Source organism: Styela clava, chromosome 12 (assembly GCF_964204865.1).
Source record: "Styela clava chromosome 12, kaStyClav1.hap1.2, whole genome shotgun sequence".
Taxonomy (NCBI): domain Eukaryota; kingdom Metazoa; phylum Chordata; class Ascidiacea; order Stolidobranchia; family Styelidae; genus Styela; species Styela clava.
The window spans coordinates 17,901,173-17,920,383 of NC_135261.1; the positions used below are offsets into that span (position 1 = coordinate 17,901,173).

The 19,211-nt window shown below is 34.9% G+C and overlaps 2 protein-coding genes across 2 annotated transcripts; one reads left to right on the forward strand and one right to left on the reverse strand.

Annotated features, from left to right (window-relative positions):
- The first annotated feature begins 1,263 nt into the window (after positions 1-1,263).
- On the forward strand, positions 1,264-5,863 carry LOC120329339 (trafficking protein particle complex subunit 8-like). The gene has a single exon (XM_039395939.2). It carries the CDS (start codon positions 1,372-1,374, stop codon positions 5,110-5,112), a length of 3,741 nt encoding a protein of 1,246 aa, XP_039251873.2. The 5' UTR covers positions 1,264-1,371; the 3' UTR covers positions 5,113-5,863.
- A 989-nt stretch (positions 5,864-6,852) lies between these two features.
- Positions 6,853-18,145, reverse strand: LOC120329355 (uncharacterized). Its single transcript, XM_039395959.2, has 6 exons — positions 17,504-18,145; positions 14,959-15,547; positions 13,112-13,280; positions 12,394-12,466; positions 11,955-12,081; positions 6,853-10,198 (listed from the first exon to the last, which is right to left on the reverse strand). Exons 1-6 carry the CDS (start codon positions 18,005-18,007, stop codon positions 10,017-10,019), a joined length of 1,644 nt encoding a protein of 547 aa, XP_039251893.2. The 5' UTR covers positions 18,008-18,145; the 3' UTR covers positions 6,853-10,016.
- Positions 18,146-19,211: the final 1,066 nt, after the last annotated feature.

The following is a 19,211-nucleotide window of genomic DNA, read 5'->3' on the forward strand; positions in this document are numbered from 1 at the left end:
AAATCGATGCCCCAGGAAATCCTAATGTTAAGTAGCTAAGTACAGGTAATAGGGTATTGTTCAGTTGTTACACACTAAATATTGTATTTCATATGATTTTAATAATAGACACTAGAATACGAGGTGTGGCTAAAAAGAAACGAGACTGACGTCACAGATTGCGCAACACGATTAACCATTGGTAATCAACACTTTTACAGTGTGGTGTAATATGTGTTCTTTGTTCAACAGCTTTTTTGACACAATATCGCAATTATTTTTGCTCTTTAGGAGCCATAGGTGAATGTGATTAATTGCTTGTTGAAAAAAAAATTGCCGTGCGAGATCTGATTGAGTTTTTTGGCGATAGGGGGTTCAATTGCAGAATGACGATTGAGCAATGAATTAACATTAAATTTTGTGTCAAACTTGGAAAAATGCATGTCAACTGGGCAACATTTAATCGTTGAGCTTTCTGCTCCTCAGTCAACAGCCTTGGCACCATTTTGGCACTCACCTTTCACAAGCCAAAAGTGTCAACCAAACTGGTGCGAACCGTTTTTTTTTGTCTTTTCCAACTTCGCAATGACGCGAATTGTTGAGCGACGGTCGCTGCGAATCAACTGCCTTTCACAACTGAACTCACAACTGATACCTTTTCGATGTTGGTATCAGTTGTGGAAGTGCAAGGCCTTCCTGACTTCGAATCATCCTCCACATCCTCCCTGCATCCCACAAATCGCTTGTGCCATTCAAAAACTCTTGTTCTGGACATGGAAGAATCTCCATAAACATCACACAATTTCTTCAAAGTCGCAGTCGCCGTTTTTCCAAGTTTGACACAAAATTTAATGTTAATTCATTGCTCAATCGTCATTCTGCAATTGAACCCCCTATCGCCAAAAAACTCAATCAGATCTCGCACGGCAATTTTTTTTTCAACAAGCAATTAATCACATTCACCTATGGCTCCTAAAGAGCAAAAATAATTGCGATATTGTGTCAAAAAAGCTGTTGAACAAAGAACACATATTACACCACACTGTAAAAGTGTTGATTACCAATGGTTAATCGTGTTGCGCAATCTGTGACGTCAGTCTCGTTTCTTTTTAGCCACACCTCGTAGACTTGAAAAAAGCCAAACGGAAATTCTGAGGCCAAACGCGTTTGAAAAAAGCCAAAAATGGCAAATTTGGCGTTAAAAAAGCCAATATGGCAACCCTGTGCAGTATCGTGACTTAGTTTATATAGACTTATACTTATATATCTACAATTTTCGCCAGATTACGCCAATCCTTTTCCTGTTTTCACTGTTCCAACTTTTCCTGTATTCACGGAATATTATATTTGACATGCTTGCTTTATATTTTACTTATAGTCATAAATTATAGAATGGCTGAAAGCTTGAAAAGTACTCATGATTTTATAAAAAGTGCATTTTCAATTCGAGTTGGTGTCCTTTCCAGCCAAGATGCTGAATTTGTCAGCCAGAAGAATAATCTGTCATTTTCTGAACTGATTCAACCATTCTGTACGTTAACAAATGAAGCGAAAATTCAAGGAATTGGTGCTCAAGTATACCGAGCTTATAATGTCCATGTACGCGTGTCAGACATTCGACAAAAATATGCTAGTATCGATAAAAATATTATACGTCAAATGATAGCGGATTTGGTTTCAAAATCAGGTTCCAGTGATAATATACAAACCATATCTGTTCCATGTAAGGAATATGACTTGTCTGTGAATCGTTCATGTCCGTGGATGGATACTTACAGAGATATGATGGTTAAATTCGGACCTCCGCAAGATCATGAGTTTTTGAATCATCATATTGCTTGTATGTTAGTCGTATCATCACTTCATCCAAACCCAATGCAAGAATTTGCGAATCTGAGCCAACTTCAAAATCATATCCAACATGGTGAAAAAAATAACGATTCTTTGAGATGGATGACGCCAAATACATTAAAATATTTTGTTCTTCTTCATGATGCGCAACAAAGCGATGATAGTAAAGCGAAGGAAGTTTTTGCAACATTGCAAGCAACATATGGAACAAAAGTTTGTCATTTTTTATGTATAAACTCCAGGAATGTATCGAACTCCGAGGGTGCGCAAAATTTGCCTGATCCATGGCATCAGTTTATGAATTCTTCAACGTCTTCTCTGAAAAATAATGTAACTGATGTTGCTTATTCTAAAATATCCACAGTGAACGGAACCAATTCTGAAGAAAATCAACCATGGTTCAATGATATCATAAAAAATTCGAAAACGTCTGTCGAAAAAGGGTTTGGATGTTGTCTTACTATGGCTGATCATGATGGTCTGCAATCCTTCATGCATGATTTTATAGTTTCTGCACTTATACCTCATATGGAAAAAACAATAAAAAATATCAACGACCAGCTGTCAGCAAGAAAAGCGTTACATAAATCATTGTTTCGTGCGACAAGAACTTTATTTGGATCTAGTAAATCACCATCTAGTGTTGCTTCCACATCAGGTTATAGTCATGATGCGAATGAATTGCTTTTGAGAAAGATCGCAGATTTGTGTTTTCTGTCACAGATGTACGACCAAGCTTTTTACTTTTATCATAATGCAAAGAAGGATTACACGAACGACCAAGCTTGGTTGTACGCTGCTGGTGCATCTGAGATGGCTGCCACATCCAATTTCATGCAACGCAACACTCAGAAAACTTATCCTTCTCACTACATGGAATCTGCGATAACGATGTACATTGATGTATGTAAAAATGACTACCTTGCCCTTAGATGCTCACTGATACATGCTGAATGTTTACAGTTTCTAGGACAGTTCAATGAAGCAGCATTTTATTTGATAAAAGTCACAAATGAAACAGATGATCTGAGGAGTGCATTACTTTTGGAGCAAGCTGCACATTCTTATCTCAAAATGAAAGAACCGCAGCCTAAAAAGTTTGCATTTCACTTGATCTTAGCAGGTCACCGATTTAGCAAATGTGCCCAAAGAGCACATGCACTGCGTAGCTATAACCTTGCCCTCCAAGTATATCTGGGCCAAGGATGGAGTCTAGCTGAAGATCATATTAATTTTGCCATGGCAAGACAGTCTTTTAACATGAAACATTTATTGGATTCATCGAATTCATTTCGCAGTCTTCTTGTTCAGGAATCTTCTCAACCTTCATCCCAGCAAGCTGCATTTTTTCATGAATTTATTCATATATTTCAACAATGTGAACAGTTAAATGATGCGAAAGTGGAAAATGCAATGTTAGGTTTACCAAAATTACTTGAATCGGAAACGAAAGTTTGTCTCGATCAGAGCGATAATGACTTTACACCGGAATTTAATACCAAGATGTCTAAATTGGTAAATTTACTTTTGGATTCGGAACCTTTACTGCCTGGTACTGTTGTCAGCGGAATGAAATGCTTCTGTAAATCAACTTCTAATGTTAAAAGTCCACAGTTGGCTGTGGGGGAAGTTGTTAATATCGAAGTGACATTTCAAAACTACCTGGATATTCCGATTTGCATGTCGGATATTACAATAAAATGGGATTTCAAGCTGCCTGAAAAAGAAAATTCACAGCTTATTGAAGGTGACATATTTCAATGTAGTTCTGTGCCTATTCTGACCATTCCTCCACTGACTAAGAAAACAGCCCTTTTTACTGCTAAACCTCTTAAACCAGGAGTGCTGACAGCATTGGGGACATCTTATAAATTAGGATTGTCTTCAAGTGATAGTTCAGAAGACACTGAACATGATACTAGCTATTCTGTGAAAGACTATCAACCGTTTAATATTCTTGGTCGGAGATTGAATAAAACGAAAGATGAAAGATGTGGTGTTATGTACGGTACTGATCAAAGATTGAATTTTCATGTTCTCCCTGTTTTGCCAAAAATGTCCGCAACATTTGATAATTTTCCAACCACAATGGTGTGCAATGAAGTTGTCAATACAACAATAAGGCTACAGAATACGGGCAATGTTCAACTTGATATCGTCAAGATACTTGCGAATGACAAAGTTCAGTTTACCATATGCGGTACAAATGGTCACAAGTTTATTTTACCCAATGTTATTACAACCGATTCAAAATCTAAGAAGATTAAATTTACTAATGTGTTGTCAGAGCCTTTATTACCAGGAAAATCTGTGAAAATGGACGTTTGCATTAAAGCACCTGCAACTAGTGGAATTCATCAAGCAGATGCTTTAGTGTACTGTAAATCAAATTGTATTGTTGATGGACCATCGGGTCGTACTTTCTTCATTAGAAATCATATTGAATGTACAGAAGGTGTTGATATTCTGGCTGAATTAATGACTCCTGTGAACCAAGAAAATTTTATAATATCTTTACGGGTACGAAATGCTTCAACGAAAGATTCATGGATGCTTTTTATTGAGGATGTAACATGCTCAAATTCAAGCTGTGTTGTAGAAATAGTGGGTGATAAAAAGCTACCAGCTTTATCAGTAAACAACCATCTATATATGTACCTCAATCTGGCAAAGAAGTTTGATGTTGATTCTGAGAAGCGAGATTTGTACGAGCCCCCTGAAATCATCATTCATTGGAAAGGTGGTTATAATGATGCGTTTATGTACGGCCAACACCAATTGGATTTAAAAGATCTTTTTGAAGGTCTAGGTACATTCTCAACCCCTGAAACTATGCCTGTTAAAATTTCTGATAACATGCCCAAATCAGCAGAGGAATTTTCTCTTCAAACTTTACATCGATTAGTAACATGGAGACTCAGGTATAATTCTACAATAAAACATGATTTTACTGCGAACAGTCTATGTCATACTGATATGACATTAATGGTGTATAATCTCAGCAATTTGAAGCTGCATGTAACCGTCAGTTTGCCGAATGTGGAGGACAATTTTGGAAAACGTCAATCTCATACGGACTTTGCATGGGTTGGTGCTACCGAAGCAAAGAGACTTCTCGCTCCTCACAGTGAAATCAAAGTAAATTTGAAGGCTTGTTTTGCGCGTAGGGGTGTATTTAACGTCAGTGGTGTGAGCGTGACAGCTATTCCGATGCACCTTATGGGAACGACACCTCAAATTCCTCAAAAACCACCTTGTGGATATTTCATAAATATTGAATAGTTGAAAAATTTTAGCAAAACGTTAGGTAAAGTGCAATATACATGTATTCACAGAATTGTCATCTCACAGTTGTTCAAAACGCCGTTTTTGTTATTATATTGAGCCTACTATTAGTTATATATTAATATTGAGCAAGTCCAATGATCAGGATAAAATGTTCAAATCCAATAATCTTGTAAGAGGTATATTCTTTGTTATCAAAACCAATAAGATGGAAAGTTCACACTTCAAGCATACTGAGTAATTTTATTGAAAATTGCATTTATGTACCCTTTCTTGTGAATAGCGAATCTGAATTCTGACTTACCAAATTATTTTAATATTTTCTGCACCATGGTCTGTGTGATTGCATTTATCAATACAAAATGATTTGATTTTAGTTCCCTCATATAAACGAAAATCAAAGTTGCTACTAGGAATTTAATGTTTCCATGAAATTCAGATATTTATAATCCGAATCTGATTTTGTTCGTCAAAATTCCCTCTTTTTGCCAATATTACATGCTGAAAAGGTACCACCCTTGAAATGAAGCATCAACTTTTGTTCCCTCATTCATAGATACGATGATTAAACTTACGCTTGGAATATATATTTATTATTATTAATAGTAATAGTTGTTTTAGCTCTATTTCACATTAGTATCTATTATAATATTAATATGATTGCTTTATTTGATTTCATGCGCAATGAGAAGATGTTGCCTGAAATGCATTGCTTTATCATGTAATCAAAATTTATTTCATAAGTCAATTTTAGGTACTTTTGGTGTGTAGGGGGTTTGTTTTTATAAGTGCAACATAGGTAGAAGAGTGGACAAAATGTCAGATAATGCGCAGGTTGTTCATAGTCTTTCTGACTGACTCAGCCGGACAATCTCATCAATGTTTACCAAATAACTACGAGTTTTCAATGCCCTCTACCTTTTTGTTCAGTAAATTCTACTTCTCTGATAGAATTGATATTAATTCCTTGAAAGTGTCAGTGCAGATGTACAATGACAACATGTGACGTTGTAAGATCCTAAAATCTATTTCGAGGGATATTAGTATTAGCGGATCTTTTACACCAAATCTAGCAAGGTTTGAACTATCTGAGATTTTTTAAACATATTCCCATTCACCTCTGTGACCACTAGATTTCAGGATGCATACGTAATCTCTGATCATTCTCTTGGAGCCGAAGCCAGATCATTTTCTTATCACAACCAAGCCATTGAGAAAACCAATGGAGCCCTTCGAAATTTGAGTCTAAATGTTAATTGTCATATAGCTGAGAGCTTGCTTGCATATCATTAATATACAATCGACTTCCTCTCCCAGTATCGTTGGTGTGGTGCATTATGTTTTTAAATGATTTAATTTGATTTTTAGTTATATTTACTTTGTTTTTCTCAATTGCGTTTCTAAGCGTTAGGAATACACTCCGCACCTCTGATTCCCTACGCGGGTTCGATCCGCATGCGTGGATAGTCATGTATGAGAGGTTTGCTGGACTCCTCGCTGTTGTCGTAGGGTGGTTTACTTGTCCCTGGTTGGACTGGAAACTGGTCAAGAGGCCATGGTTCGCCATATGATCGAGCCATCTTATTGGCTTCCTATCCTCCTACCCTGTATCAATATGGAAAAGCCCTGGAAATTCTCCCTCAAGACCTAATTATCTCACGGACATCAATATTCAGATAAAAATCTGATTTGAAGTTCACCATCACCACGCCCAAAGACAACATAAGGACATTAGTATAAAATTTCATTAGCAGTTTATGAACTTTCTTCATTCAATGTAATTACATAATAATACTTGAAATCCATTTAAAAAGGCATAAAAAAACATCAGGAAAGTGTTGCACAAATAGGACTAATTTCAGATGAATACCCTAAAGACATCGATACAAAATACATTATTATAAGACAATATATTGCTTCAAAAAATATGTGTTAACTCAAAGCAGCAACGGTTAAACTAGAGTAATCTCCGCTAAACAGGTTCTTTGGAATACCCAGATCGGCTGCTAGACTCTAGTGAAGATGGAGATACACAAGTCGTACAATCTAATTTTGGAAACTAGAACTCGGCACATAAGTACAGACACATAATTCCATCAAACCAGACTATGATTATCACAATTGCCCGACTACAGGCACAAAGCAGTAGACTCCCTGTCTGTAGTTTTATTTATTGTTATGGCAATTAAAAATAATCCAAAGACTAAATTACCTTGTGATGTCCCCAGATGTCGAAACTAGGGACATACTTTGGCGCATGTTAACTAAACGACGTAAGTAGGGTACTTCTATTTGGTGTGGCACAACCATTTTTGCATATGTTATTCCTAACCCCACGTGGCTCCACCATCTAAAGATTACTGGAAATAGCTTGCTCGATTTCGGGTGATTGTCTGCCCGTCTTGGATGACAGTTAGTATAGTTTGGAGCACCTTATTGCGTTGCTGTGACGTAATTGAACGACATAGTCAGGTGGGGGTTAGGAATAAAATAGTTATGCAACGCCAACTAGAAGTACTTGCGGCGTGTTGTGAACATGGCACCCTTACTTTCATATCAATAGTTTGCCAATGTCACAACAAGAAACACCTTTTAGAACTCTGAAGCTATAAGGCTATAATGCAAGCATTTTTATAGCAATGTGTTGCAACAGCTTTAAACAAAATAATTGAAACAGTACTTGTACAAATAGTTAACGGCCAAAATAGGATGTATAGCAAATATATAACTGGGTAATCAGGAACCAACAAATTGTCTAAATTTTAAAAGTAAATATCACAAAATCGCAGTTTACAATGTAATTCAAAATGCTTTGATTAAATGAAGCAAAAATAAAAGTAATACTCGAAAGAAATTGAACATACTGTAAAAGGTAGATCAAAAATATCTTGAAACTCTGATTAGTTATCAGGAATTTTGTATACCCTCCAGTTGAATAGATCATGTACGTGTTTGTAATATACAGAATGTTCATAAAGTCTCTTTACAAATTCAATTTGGTTATGCAGTCAGTTCTCAATATAACTTAACCAGGTTTGTCGTTTTTTAATCAGTAATTGTTTATTTTCAACTTCATTTAATACATCTGAGAGAGCCAAAACAATATGTGGTATCGATAAATTCCATTGGCAATTTTAAAAAATTTCAAGACTTCATGGACACCCTATACATGTCTGATTATATAAGAGGAGAATAGTTCAGAAGCTGAAATTTAAAATGAAAAACCAACAGTCGCCAGCCTAAACAGAAGTATTGATTGCATTAAAATATATGCAATTATATTTTAATGCATCAACAAAACTTTAATATGCATCTGATCAGTTAAGATAAGTGGATAAATTTGGAATATGTGCAATTGGTTGGTTTGGTTGCTACAACAAACAGCCAACACAAAAACGTCTTGACAGCGATTCAAAGGTATATATGCATGTATTTGGGACAGTAACCATGCTTATTATGGCTGTAGTAATATTAAAGTTAGATCTTTGTTCCACACTCAGCATTGCCACGCCTGCAGAGCTGTGTCACTGAGAATGGTCTCTTTTTGACTTCACACAAATAATTTTGAAGGCATGTAAGTAAGGGCACATAAATAAATTTGGCGCTTCCGAAGTATGTGCACCAAGATGGCACACAACCTGAACCATAACCTGGTACACATACTACGTTCAGGTTGTGCGCCATCTTGGTGCAAATAATTCAGGAGCTCCAAAAATTTAGTAAAAAGTCAACTAAATATCTTTGTATTTGGGAATTCCATGATTTCCTTTAATGACCAAATATTTTGAACAATATTAATTTGTTAACATGCTTAGAGCAAACTGCCTTGCAGGGCTATAGACCAATTAAGATCGATAGAAATCTATTATCCGCCTAAATACTTTTATCACTGCTATTTGCAAAATTGTTGAATAACAAACAATGCTTATATTTATTAAATATTTTCCACCTTCTCAAAGATAATTTCTTAACACCTAACTAAGGACAATACTGTAATATAATAACACACCTACAATTTGGAGTAAGATGAACTTTTTTAACTGCATATTAGATATTTTATGCAGAATATTTTCTTTTTTTCCTATATATATTTACACACAGAATCCTTAATATCGCATAGAAATAGATACGTTTGGACTTCCAGTTGTCTAATAATACCAAAGTGTGTTCACCGACCCCGTTTTTTCTGATCACAAACTGCTGTTGTTCTTAAGAATCATGCTTGAAGTGAACACTCCACAGAAAGATTGGATTCTTCAAAAATTTGTGTCCGAGAAACTCGGATTGAAGGTCAATGTAAATGAGTGTGAAATCAAAAACAAATAAAATCTGTCACTTCTTAAATGATTGCAAAAGGAGTCACTGTAATAACAAACAATTTCTGCTTAAATTTAAAACAATTAAATATACTTAGTCTTATCTTAGCTCAAAAAGATGCATCGCCCCAACAATAGGTACAAAAACACATTGTGGATAATAGACACCAAAATGGGTACTCCTGTAGTGCGTGTACCAGGTTAGGGTTAGGCCATAATTTTATTCCGATTTTCCTTATTTTAGTTCTATTATGAGTTCGGTACTGTTTGTGTTAGCCAAGTGAATACACCCCCTGCCCTTAGGTTTGAGTCCCTTTACACAACTAGATGTAGAGTGAGGGAACGAAATTAGTTACCTCCATATCGGTACACACACTTCTGGAGCGCCCCAAAATGTATGTGATGATATCACCCCTTGAAGTCTTGATCAGATGGGAAATTTTCCGCTTCTTTCTGAATATAACTTGATTATAAGCGGGTTGTAATTTGAAGCCAATTAGCTGATTTTGTAGACTTTTCATCTTAAACTTCATTCCCACCAGTGAGTCATAAAGCAAAAAACCTTGTCACTTCGAAGAAGTAGTACTAAGATACTTGATGTCTTCTCATATGCAAAGCGAGATGATCAGAACGAGAAAAAGCTCTATCGCAACGATGACAACGAAACGGTTTGTATCCTGTGTGTTTACGATAATGTCGTGTGAGTTCATCAGAACGAGCAAACTTCCAAGTGCATCCGTTCCAAGTACATCTATATGGCTTCTCGCCTACAAAAAAAAAAAAAAATAACACTATGGTTAATTTCAATGTGAAATAAAAAATAAATAAAAGATAACAATCATCATTTATAAAACTGTCATTTGTATATCAATACATGGTTGTTTCAATAATAATTTTCAACTCATAATACTGTGAAAGTTGGAATTAACCAGTAAATCATGATGTGTAAGGTAGTTCATGCAGTCGCTGGTCGGTTACAGTCGGTCTACAGGGGCATCGGCGGGCATCAATGATTAACAATATCTGGTTCAGGCCCCGTGCCCACTCGCGGTGTACTGAATTCTGTGGGCAATGCCGCATCAGATAGTATCAAGTCCTTTCAAAAATAGTAGATCCTTATGAGTGGATGTCTCAAAAGTATACACTTTTCATTTTGATTTGCTTTTCAGGTACTCATCATAGAGCGTTCATTTAGTAAGGATAATTAGTAAAATTTAGCTGCACTTTTTTTATCAACCCACAGAATGACAAGGAGATTAAATCAAAAATGAGGAGCAAAATTGCTGTTTGGCAAGAAGCATATATATCAGTAAGGCAGACATAGTGCTCTTTAACCCTTACCGTGCGGTGGGCACGTATACGTACCAACGATAAAACTCGCTAGATCGCGGCTGGTACTTTAAGTTACCCAGTGTTTTATTTAGCAATCGGTCGCAAACTGTTGGTCTAGTTTTTCCGGGTTTTAGTTTATTGATAAGAAGTCTTCTTCGAGATTAACGAAAGCGACGGTAAATCTCGCTTTCGTTTACGGCGGGAATTTTATTTGCGGCGGAACGAGGGAGTGTTTTTGAAATTTATGCAAATTTCGGTGTTTTTTGGGTGGTAATAGAAGACATATTATCCCTTCCATCTACCAAAGTATTTTGAGTTAGATCACGAAATTGCTACAGCAACATTATGCTATTGTTTGCCAACCACGAAGCGGTAACAGTAAAGGATTTGGCGAATATTTCTATTTTTTATCACGGTTGGAAGATTCAACTCCCAAGAAAAAAAAAATGCCTTTTTTCTATCCGGTTTGTGACTCAGACCACCACTTTTAAAAAAACTTTTTTTCGCCAATTGCAAGCTCTTTAAATAAGCTTTCCAACGAGCCGTCAGTGGGCAGCAGAGGATCATTAGTTTTTCGTTAGTCGATCGATTAGTTGTGGGGGTACAAATTCATAAAATCGACGTAGCAAATACGATTATTTAATAAAAAATAAAAATCGCATGGAAAGGGTTAACAGAGAATTTGGAATTCAGCTTTGAAGGAGTGTTCGCTCCTTGGTCTTCCAGATCATTGCGCATCAACTACAGATCCATTTTCATAAATTTACGATGAACTGCATAATTGTTCATCGTGTAGGAGCCAAAATAATTTTCTGTTAAAAAGGCGATGAGTTTGCCTTACTGATTTATATGCTTCTTGCCAAAAAGCAATTTTGCACCTCATTTTTGGTTTAATCTCCTTGTCATTCTGTGGATTGAAAAATAATGCAAACAATAGGCCTACCTGAATTTTACTACTTATCCATACTATGTTTTCTGAAGAAATGATAGCTCTATAATAAGTACCTGAAAAGCAAATCAAATATAAAAGTGTATACTTACCTTTGAGACACCCTGTATATCGTTGTATAAAAAAACCAACTAAGTTTTTATTTATCAGGTAGTGCTTCCATCAATAATTTGGTAAAATAAACATGATTTGTGAATAGTTTACTTTTATATAAAACATAGTAACTAGCAGTAGTCAGTCACCTGTGTGTGTTCGTCTATGTGCTTTCAGGTGCGAACTTTTAGTATAGGCTTTCCCACATCCTTGAAAATCACAGAAATGAACTCGTCTTTTCTTGCCGATAAAACTATCATCTTGGCTTCGTCCAGGCTATAGTAAAAAATATTGTAATATTTAAAATTGATAATTCAGAAATAATATATTCAAAAAACATGAATCAATTCTGTCCAGAATGTCAAATGTTTAATGTCAGTAAATATAAATTAAGTTAAATTTTTTATGTGATCCAGCTAGATGTCTGAAGTAGGTTATATGGCCCACCGACAAAAAATGTTGCACAGCCCTAATGTATTCCATTATTAACAGAGCAATCGAAAAAAAATTTTTTTACATATATACTTCTATTCAGGAAGTCGGCACCAAATTGTAATCCTGTAAATACTAAATCTTAATTGTATTTACCTGACTTGGTTGTGATAAACTGGATGCTATATTTTGCAGTCTGTTCGAGTGAGATGGAACCTGTTCCTCATTTCTGAAATAAAAATAATCTCTATGAATTTCACAAAATCAAGAGAGCGACATCCAAACATATAAATAGCATTTGGAGCTATTGAAATTACATCATATTTGAAAAAAATTGATATGTCTGCTCTACAAGTTTGTTCCTGAATGTAAAATCAGAACCTAATATATTCCTATAGTCATCCACATGTTATTCTACTTTATTAAGAAAACTGATCAAAACCTAGTTTCTAAATCAGAAATTCTCAAACTTTTCAGATCCATGGCTTTTCAAAGACACTCAACAGCTCTGTACAGCTGTGCAGTGTTGCTTTAAATGCATTTTTATCAGCTATTTTATGTGCCACATTTAATAATGAAAAACCAACATACGATTAAGATTGAATAGAATACCACTGCATTATAGTCAAAGAAAAAAACATATTACAGTCAATTGACTTTAAAATTGAAGCAGAAATGACGAATGGTACCTGATGAAGGTCTTTGTTTATAAACCCCAGATAACAAACCCATGTAAAGCCTGTTAATGTTTCTTACAAAGCGAGGGTCTTTCCAGAATGACTTAGTTAACCCTTAGATGAGATGATGATATAATTTTGCAGATGTTTACTGTTCGACACCAATAAATTCAACATTAACAATGGAAACATCATACTTAAACATTTGATCAGTGTCTTTTTTTGATTGCAACTTCCTTATTTCATCTTCAAATTCAGATTTAACAATATCAATATGCCGTCTGTCATATGTTCTTCGTTGAACTACAAAACTCGGCGAATCCATATCAATATTCTCTCCACTTGAATGTCCATTTGAGTAAATATCTGCCAGAGAGAAAAATGATATGTCATAATTCCGAAAGAAAAATTAAGAAGTAAATAATTTTATTATTTCCATCCCTATTCTTTACTATGCAGAAGAAAAGGGCTAGTTCAAAATAGTATGATTTTCTCAATTCAGCCTTGCAGAAAATTGCTACTCTTAGATATGTTTCTAAGGAAATTCAAATGTTCAAAGCAAGGTCATAACATTATGAGTAAAAATTTGATTATTAGAGTGAACCTGACCTGAACTATACTATGGTTATACTCGAATTAATGTTGATGAAATCTAAATTCAAAATAAATGCTATTCCCAAAAAGCTGTATTTTCAAATATTTAAAATTACTGATTTTATGACAAATTTTGCCATTTTTGCACTGAAACCATAACTTTTTTAAAACAATTTGGAATATATAATGTTTTCAGCACACAGTTCAAAATTGATTGCGAAATGGAATTCTAGAATATCATAAATATTCATATTCTACTAATCAATATTGACATCCCTAGCGCAAGTTAAAGTTCATCATGCACGTATAGTTCGATGATAAACAAGATCAAATGCAACAATAGGTTGAGGGATGGGATGATACAAAACATGACATGTTACATCATCTGATAAGTTTTGTTTAGACAGCCACAGTGTGGTCTTTAAACAGGCATGCTTAGTTATTAATGTATATGAACTTCAAATTAATACTTCTAAATCATCAGTGGCAGTATTGAATTTTTGGCGCTCCAGAAATATGTGTACCAAAATAGAGGTAAATAATTGCGTTCGTCTACTTTACATCAAGTTGTGTAAGAGACTGAAACCTATGGGCAGGGGGATATTCACTTGACAAACACAGACAGTCCCCGAACTCGTATACGAACTAAAGAGAAAACGGTATAAAATTATGGTCTAACCTTAACCTAGTACACATACTACGTAAGTACCACATTTTTTATGTTAGAATTGTGAGTTTAGTATATAAGGAAATAATTTACAATATATCCCGACTGATTGATCTAAAACAAAATATCTTAAACTTTAATGCTCAAAAACCCTGGACTTAGTTCCTGTGTTATAGTTTTCAGCTTGGTTGAAACGAAAAGAAAAATTCCTCCATTAATAAGCAAATATCTGGGTGACACAAGATCTTACTCATTAGCAAATATTTTTATTCGCTTCAAATAATCAATTTATCATCTGACCAAGTTTGAATGGTTCATTTAAAACCATTTGTACGTGAAACTTGACAGGCAACATTTTATATCATGATCCAAATTCATGGAAGTTTCTATGATGAGCATTGTTTACATAAAAAATGTATTTTTTTTATTTTATACTCAATTTATTTAAATGAGTTCGCTAGATTCAGGCAAATCTTCAAAACGGTTCTCCATTGAACTGAAAAAGGTTGGGAACAACTGCGCTAAACCATCGTGACGCACGAGCCGACCAAGGATTTATTGAAGTGCACCTTATGGTCTGTTGAATTCGATACACATCTCAAGCCCAAATCTGTCCAAGCCCTCCCACCTAACACACAGAGTAATAAATGGGGTAGGCCATGCCAACCGGAGGGATTATCGATCTTCCAAATAAATATCAGCTCCTTTCACATCGATAGATTTAAAAAAACATTGCTAAAGTGAGAGGCGCAGGTAACCGCTGTATAAAAATAATATACTAACCTTCCATTTCCAATGGTCGAAAGGAAGAAACAACATGCGAGTAGTTAGGAAGTGACTTTGATAATATTGATGGTGACGCATGACTGTGGAAATTATCAAATATCGAATTTGCTTCTTTCACTGTGCTTTCTGACAAACTTTTTACATTTGCAAACTGCGTTCTCCTTTTCGTAAGTTCATCGACAACTTTATCAACACTTTTACCAGTATTGTTAATTTCTTTATGTGTTCGTTTTTGCGTGTTAATACTTGATGACACCATTGAACTTTGACTTTTTGACGTCAAGTCTAAAGGAACAACGTCACTATCTGTAAGCACTAGAGGTGCCAATTTGTCTCTAATTGTCCTGTTTATTGTCACGTTTCTTGATCGCCTTCTCGTGTTTACTAACTTGTGGGTCATTTCAGGAGGTGACCCGGTCGAGCGACGACTAGAAGGTTCATCGACGACTAACACCTTTTGGCTCTGTCGTGTATTGGGTGAGGTAGATACTGTATTTGATACTGCATTTATCCAAGACAGTGGAAGAGAAAAATTAGAAATGTTCGCACTTTCTTGTGATGATTGATGTACAATGAAAAGATCATTCTAAAACAAAACAAAAAAGTCGTGATAAATAAAAATGTTCGGAACAATCAGAAGTATACATGTAATTTCACTATCAATCTAGTTAGCTGATAGCTTATTCTTATTTGTGATTTGTTCTAGTTATAGCCGCCAAGAACTGAGTAAGGATGGACCATGCTTAAAAAGCACTAGGCCATTATCAGATTCAAAATTCATTCTAAAATCAATACAATATGCACTTCGGGTTCGTGCTCTTTCTTAACCTTGTATAAATATTAAATTTTTTTGGTTTGATTATAATTTAACATATAATTCAAGATTAATTTCAGAGGCTACCTATTAGTTTTATTACATTTTAAAGGCCTTTATTACGAAGTAGCCAAATCTAATTCTCGGAAATTACTATTTACACAGCAGGTTTAACGATCATAGGAATGTCGTGCGGCCACACCCTTCAAAATCACTGTCTATTCACAAAAGGAGTGGTCTAATAAGAATGTTTGGTGCCACGCCCTAAAAGTCATGTCATTAGATGCCACGTCCAAGAAAATTGTTTTGTTATTCAACTTTACAGTGGATGAACTTCCGTGTTATAGATTAATTTTAGCGTTCATCCACAAGTAAACAAAACAAATTAACAAATAAAAACTCTGACATTTACCGTGATATTGGTCAGATTGGAAAAAATAGAAAGATGGTGTTGATTAAAATGCATTTTCATATTGCAGATGATGAAGAATGTCTCTTCTGTAAACTTTGCAGTACCACAGAGTGAAATTTTGCTCGTATATACCATTGTTTTGCTGTTAAGTAGAACCACTTAAAACAGGGTGGTCCAAACTCATTTGTGGCCCGCAGCTTCATTAACTTTGGCCCCCGCCGCATTCGGAGAGTACCAGATATCAAATCAGAAAATCAAAATCGCATTTGGTGTTGTTTCGTCATAAAATTAATCAGAAACATCTTTTTACTTATTGTTACATCACTATGAAATGACTAGTGTTATGGTTAGCTGAGCCAACTAGCGAAGTTAAATGACATGCTCGGCTAGTCTAAATTGTTATCTGGCTTTCTTTCTATCTTTTTGGTTGGAAAATATGCTAACAATTTTGGCATCATAGAAAACTGAATATTAAATGCGGATCTTATTAGCCTAGGTTGGTTATGCCTGATGATAACTAAATATTAATTTTATGACCTAACAATATAATTCATGCCGTGTATTTTTTTGTAGCCAGCCTAAACAGTTTTACACAAAATGCTGCCTATATGTCAAAAAATTTAGTATTTACCCTCCTGTACCTCACATTTGGTAATCAATCATTCTGCAGTTATTTGAAAGTTATTTTGTAAACATGAGTTTGAAAGGAAAGTTGACCAATTAAAACAGATTTTTGGAAGTGAAAATACCACAACGCTTGCTTGATATGTCTGCAAATTATGTCGCTGACAAAAAAATATAGTTTGAAACGGCTGGAATCTTGTGAGCAATGAGCATTTTTTAAAGGTTAAGATTTTTTCTTGAAAATGTTCGATGTTCGAAAGCATTTTTTTTTTCTGTTATAAAGAGTTTAAAATCTTACACTAAATGTAGATATAGAAAGACTTTTGCAGGTTTTAGTAAGATTTTGCATGATTTAACTTGATAAATGACAAATACTAAACAATGTGTTTGCACAATAAAAGTGTTTGTTTTGTATTGCACTGTTTACCTATTCTTGGCACTATCGTGGCCCGCAAACAATCGGCCCCCGGAGCCGAAAACCTTGGACCATGCTAACTTAGAATATACCAGATAGATTTTTTAAAAAAAAAATAAATATTTTGATATGAAGACTTTTCTTCACATGGCTTTAAAATTTATTCAATATCTTTTGTAAACATATTTTCAAGTGTAAACATATACAATGGTGGAGTAAGATGGAAAAAGGCTCGGATGGCCAAACCAAACCTTGAAAACAAAACTCAATATCTCACCGGTTTTCGTTCATCAGCTGTTGTTTCTAATAAGACTTTGCCATCACCGCGAACCAACATCCATGATCCTTTACCAGGTTGAACAATAACCTGCTTTTGCGGATTCAAAAGTCTTTCTTGTTCAAAAGTATTTGAATCAATTTCACTATCAAAACATGAATTTGAAGGCCCAGGAACATCTTCGTTAATTTCTTGATTTAAGGAAACAATATTTTTCATATTAATTGCTGTTGAACTTAAGTCGATTGTTCCAACCTCTTCATTTATAGCTTTAGATGACACATTAGAAGTTCCGAATAAGTTCGGAGTTGTATCCCGCACAACATCAATAGGAGAACATGAGCTTTCGCGAGACACATCTCTTGAATTTTCAATTTTCCTTATTGAATCATTTTTTCTACCAAGGGTAGAAAGCTCTGGACAACTTCCAGTTCGAGTAGTCAGTGGTCTAATGAAACTTTCAAGTAAATGATTTTTATTTTGCATTTTTGTGCTTATATCCATATTCAATGCCAATCATATATTTTCTTCATTATCAATAATATGAAGCATATTGCATTAATTTAATAATCCTACAATATCGGCTTCTATTAACTTCAATATACAATATTGCGGACCTAAAATTGATAGTAATTAAAGAAAATATTAATATTTAAGTAAAATAATACAAAATGAACATAATTAGAAAAAACTTCAGCATGAAATTATTGTAAATGAAATGGAAAACTTGTCTCTCTGGTTATAGGTGTATGTGTATACAGGAACAATGCTGTCATATGAACTACTTCAATAATATAGTTGAATATTTCAAGACAATATTAAAATATTAGGTTCTACTTAACTTAGCTACAATTTGAATTCATCAACCGACCCGTACATAAAAATTAAAACAAGCACCATGAGCATCGCCATTACTTCCCTAAAGTTGAATTATTCAAGTCAACCCTCATTGATTTTGAGCAACGCCTAAGTCAGAATGGCAGAATGGTATTAGGACTTCAATAAGATAGCCTGATATATGAATATGATCAACTCAATTTCCCTTTACAGTATTGAAACAACAATAAAAGCACCAGCTAGATCTGAAGATTGAGAATACAGCAATATGCATATCTGACACTGCTCAAACAATATGTGTACTGGTGTACCACAAGATCCCCAGCACCTTCAGACCCTATACCACAACCAGGAAGCATAGAATCTGATTACCCTTAGGTCAGTAAACAAGCATTGAGTCACAGAGATCGGGAGTTAATGGCAGTGCAATTGCACATTCAGACATTACTACAATATAGTTGTATATCATCACTGATAATAATACATATCTATCAAACAAGAGTGTTCTCATTACAGCAATATAATACAGATCTTCAAATAGTAACACAGTAACAGGTGATGATGAACACGAGCGACCATACCGGTATTGCTCTGCGCGATATTTTTAAATACGGTAAGTTTAATAATGCCCCATATCTCCTCCACTTTTGCCAACCCTCATTCTGTCAGTTGGCGCATGACGTTTACAGTTTTATCTCTCACATATTTGCTGTTTCTTAACAATAGCCTTAGGCAAGCAACTTGAACAAAATAATAACAAACTGTTACGTGGTGATCATATTCAAAAAAGCAACATCCTGTCAAAATATTGAGAGTCCTAAGCTAAAATTCTATTTGTTCGCGTTAACTAGTTCATGCCGTCGGAATAGTT

Coding starts and splice junctions, on each gene's coding strand:
- LOC120329355 (XM_039395959.2), bottom strand. CDS start 18,007: ATGGATATAAGCACAAAAATGCAAAATAAAAATCATTTACTTGAAAGT. Junction 13,281..14,958: donor TCGACCATTGGAAATGGAAG/GTTAGTATATTA, acceptor TCTCTCTGGCAG/ATATTTACTCAAATGGACAT. Junction 12,082..12,393: donor GTTTATCACAACCAAGTCAG/GTAAATACAATT, acceptor TTTTTACTATAG/CCTGGACGAAGCCAAGATGA.
- LOC120329339 (XM_039395939.2), top strand. CDS start 1,372: ATGGCTGAAAGCTTGAAAAGTACTCATGATTTTATAAAAAGTGCATTT.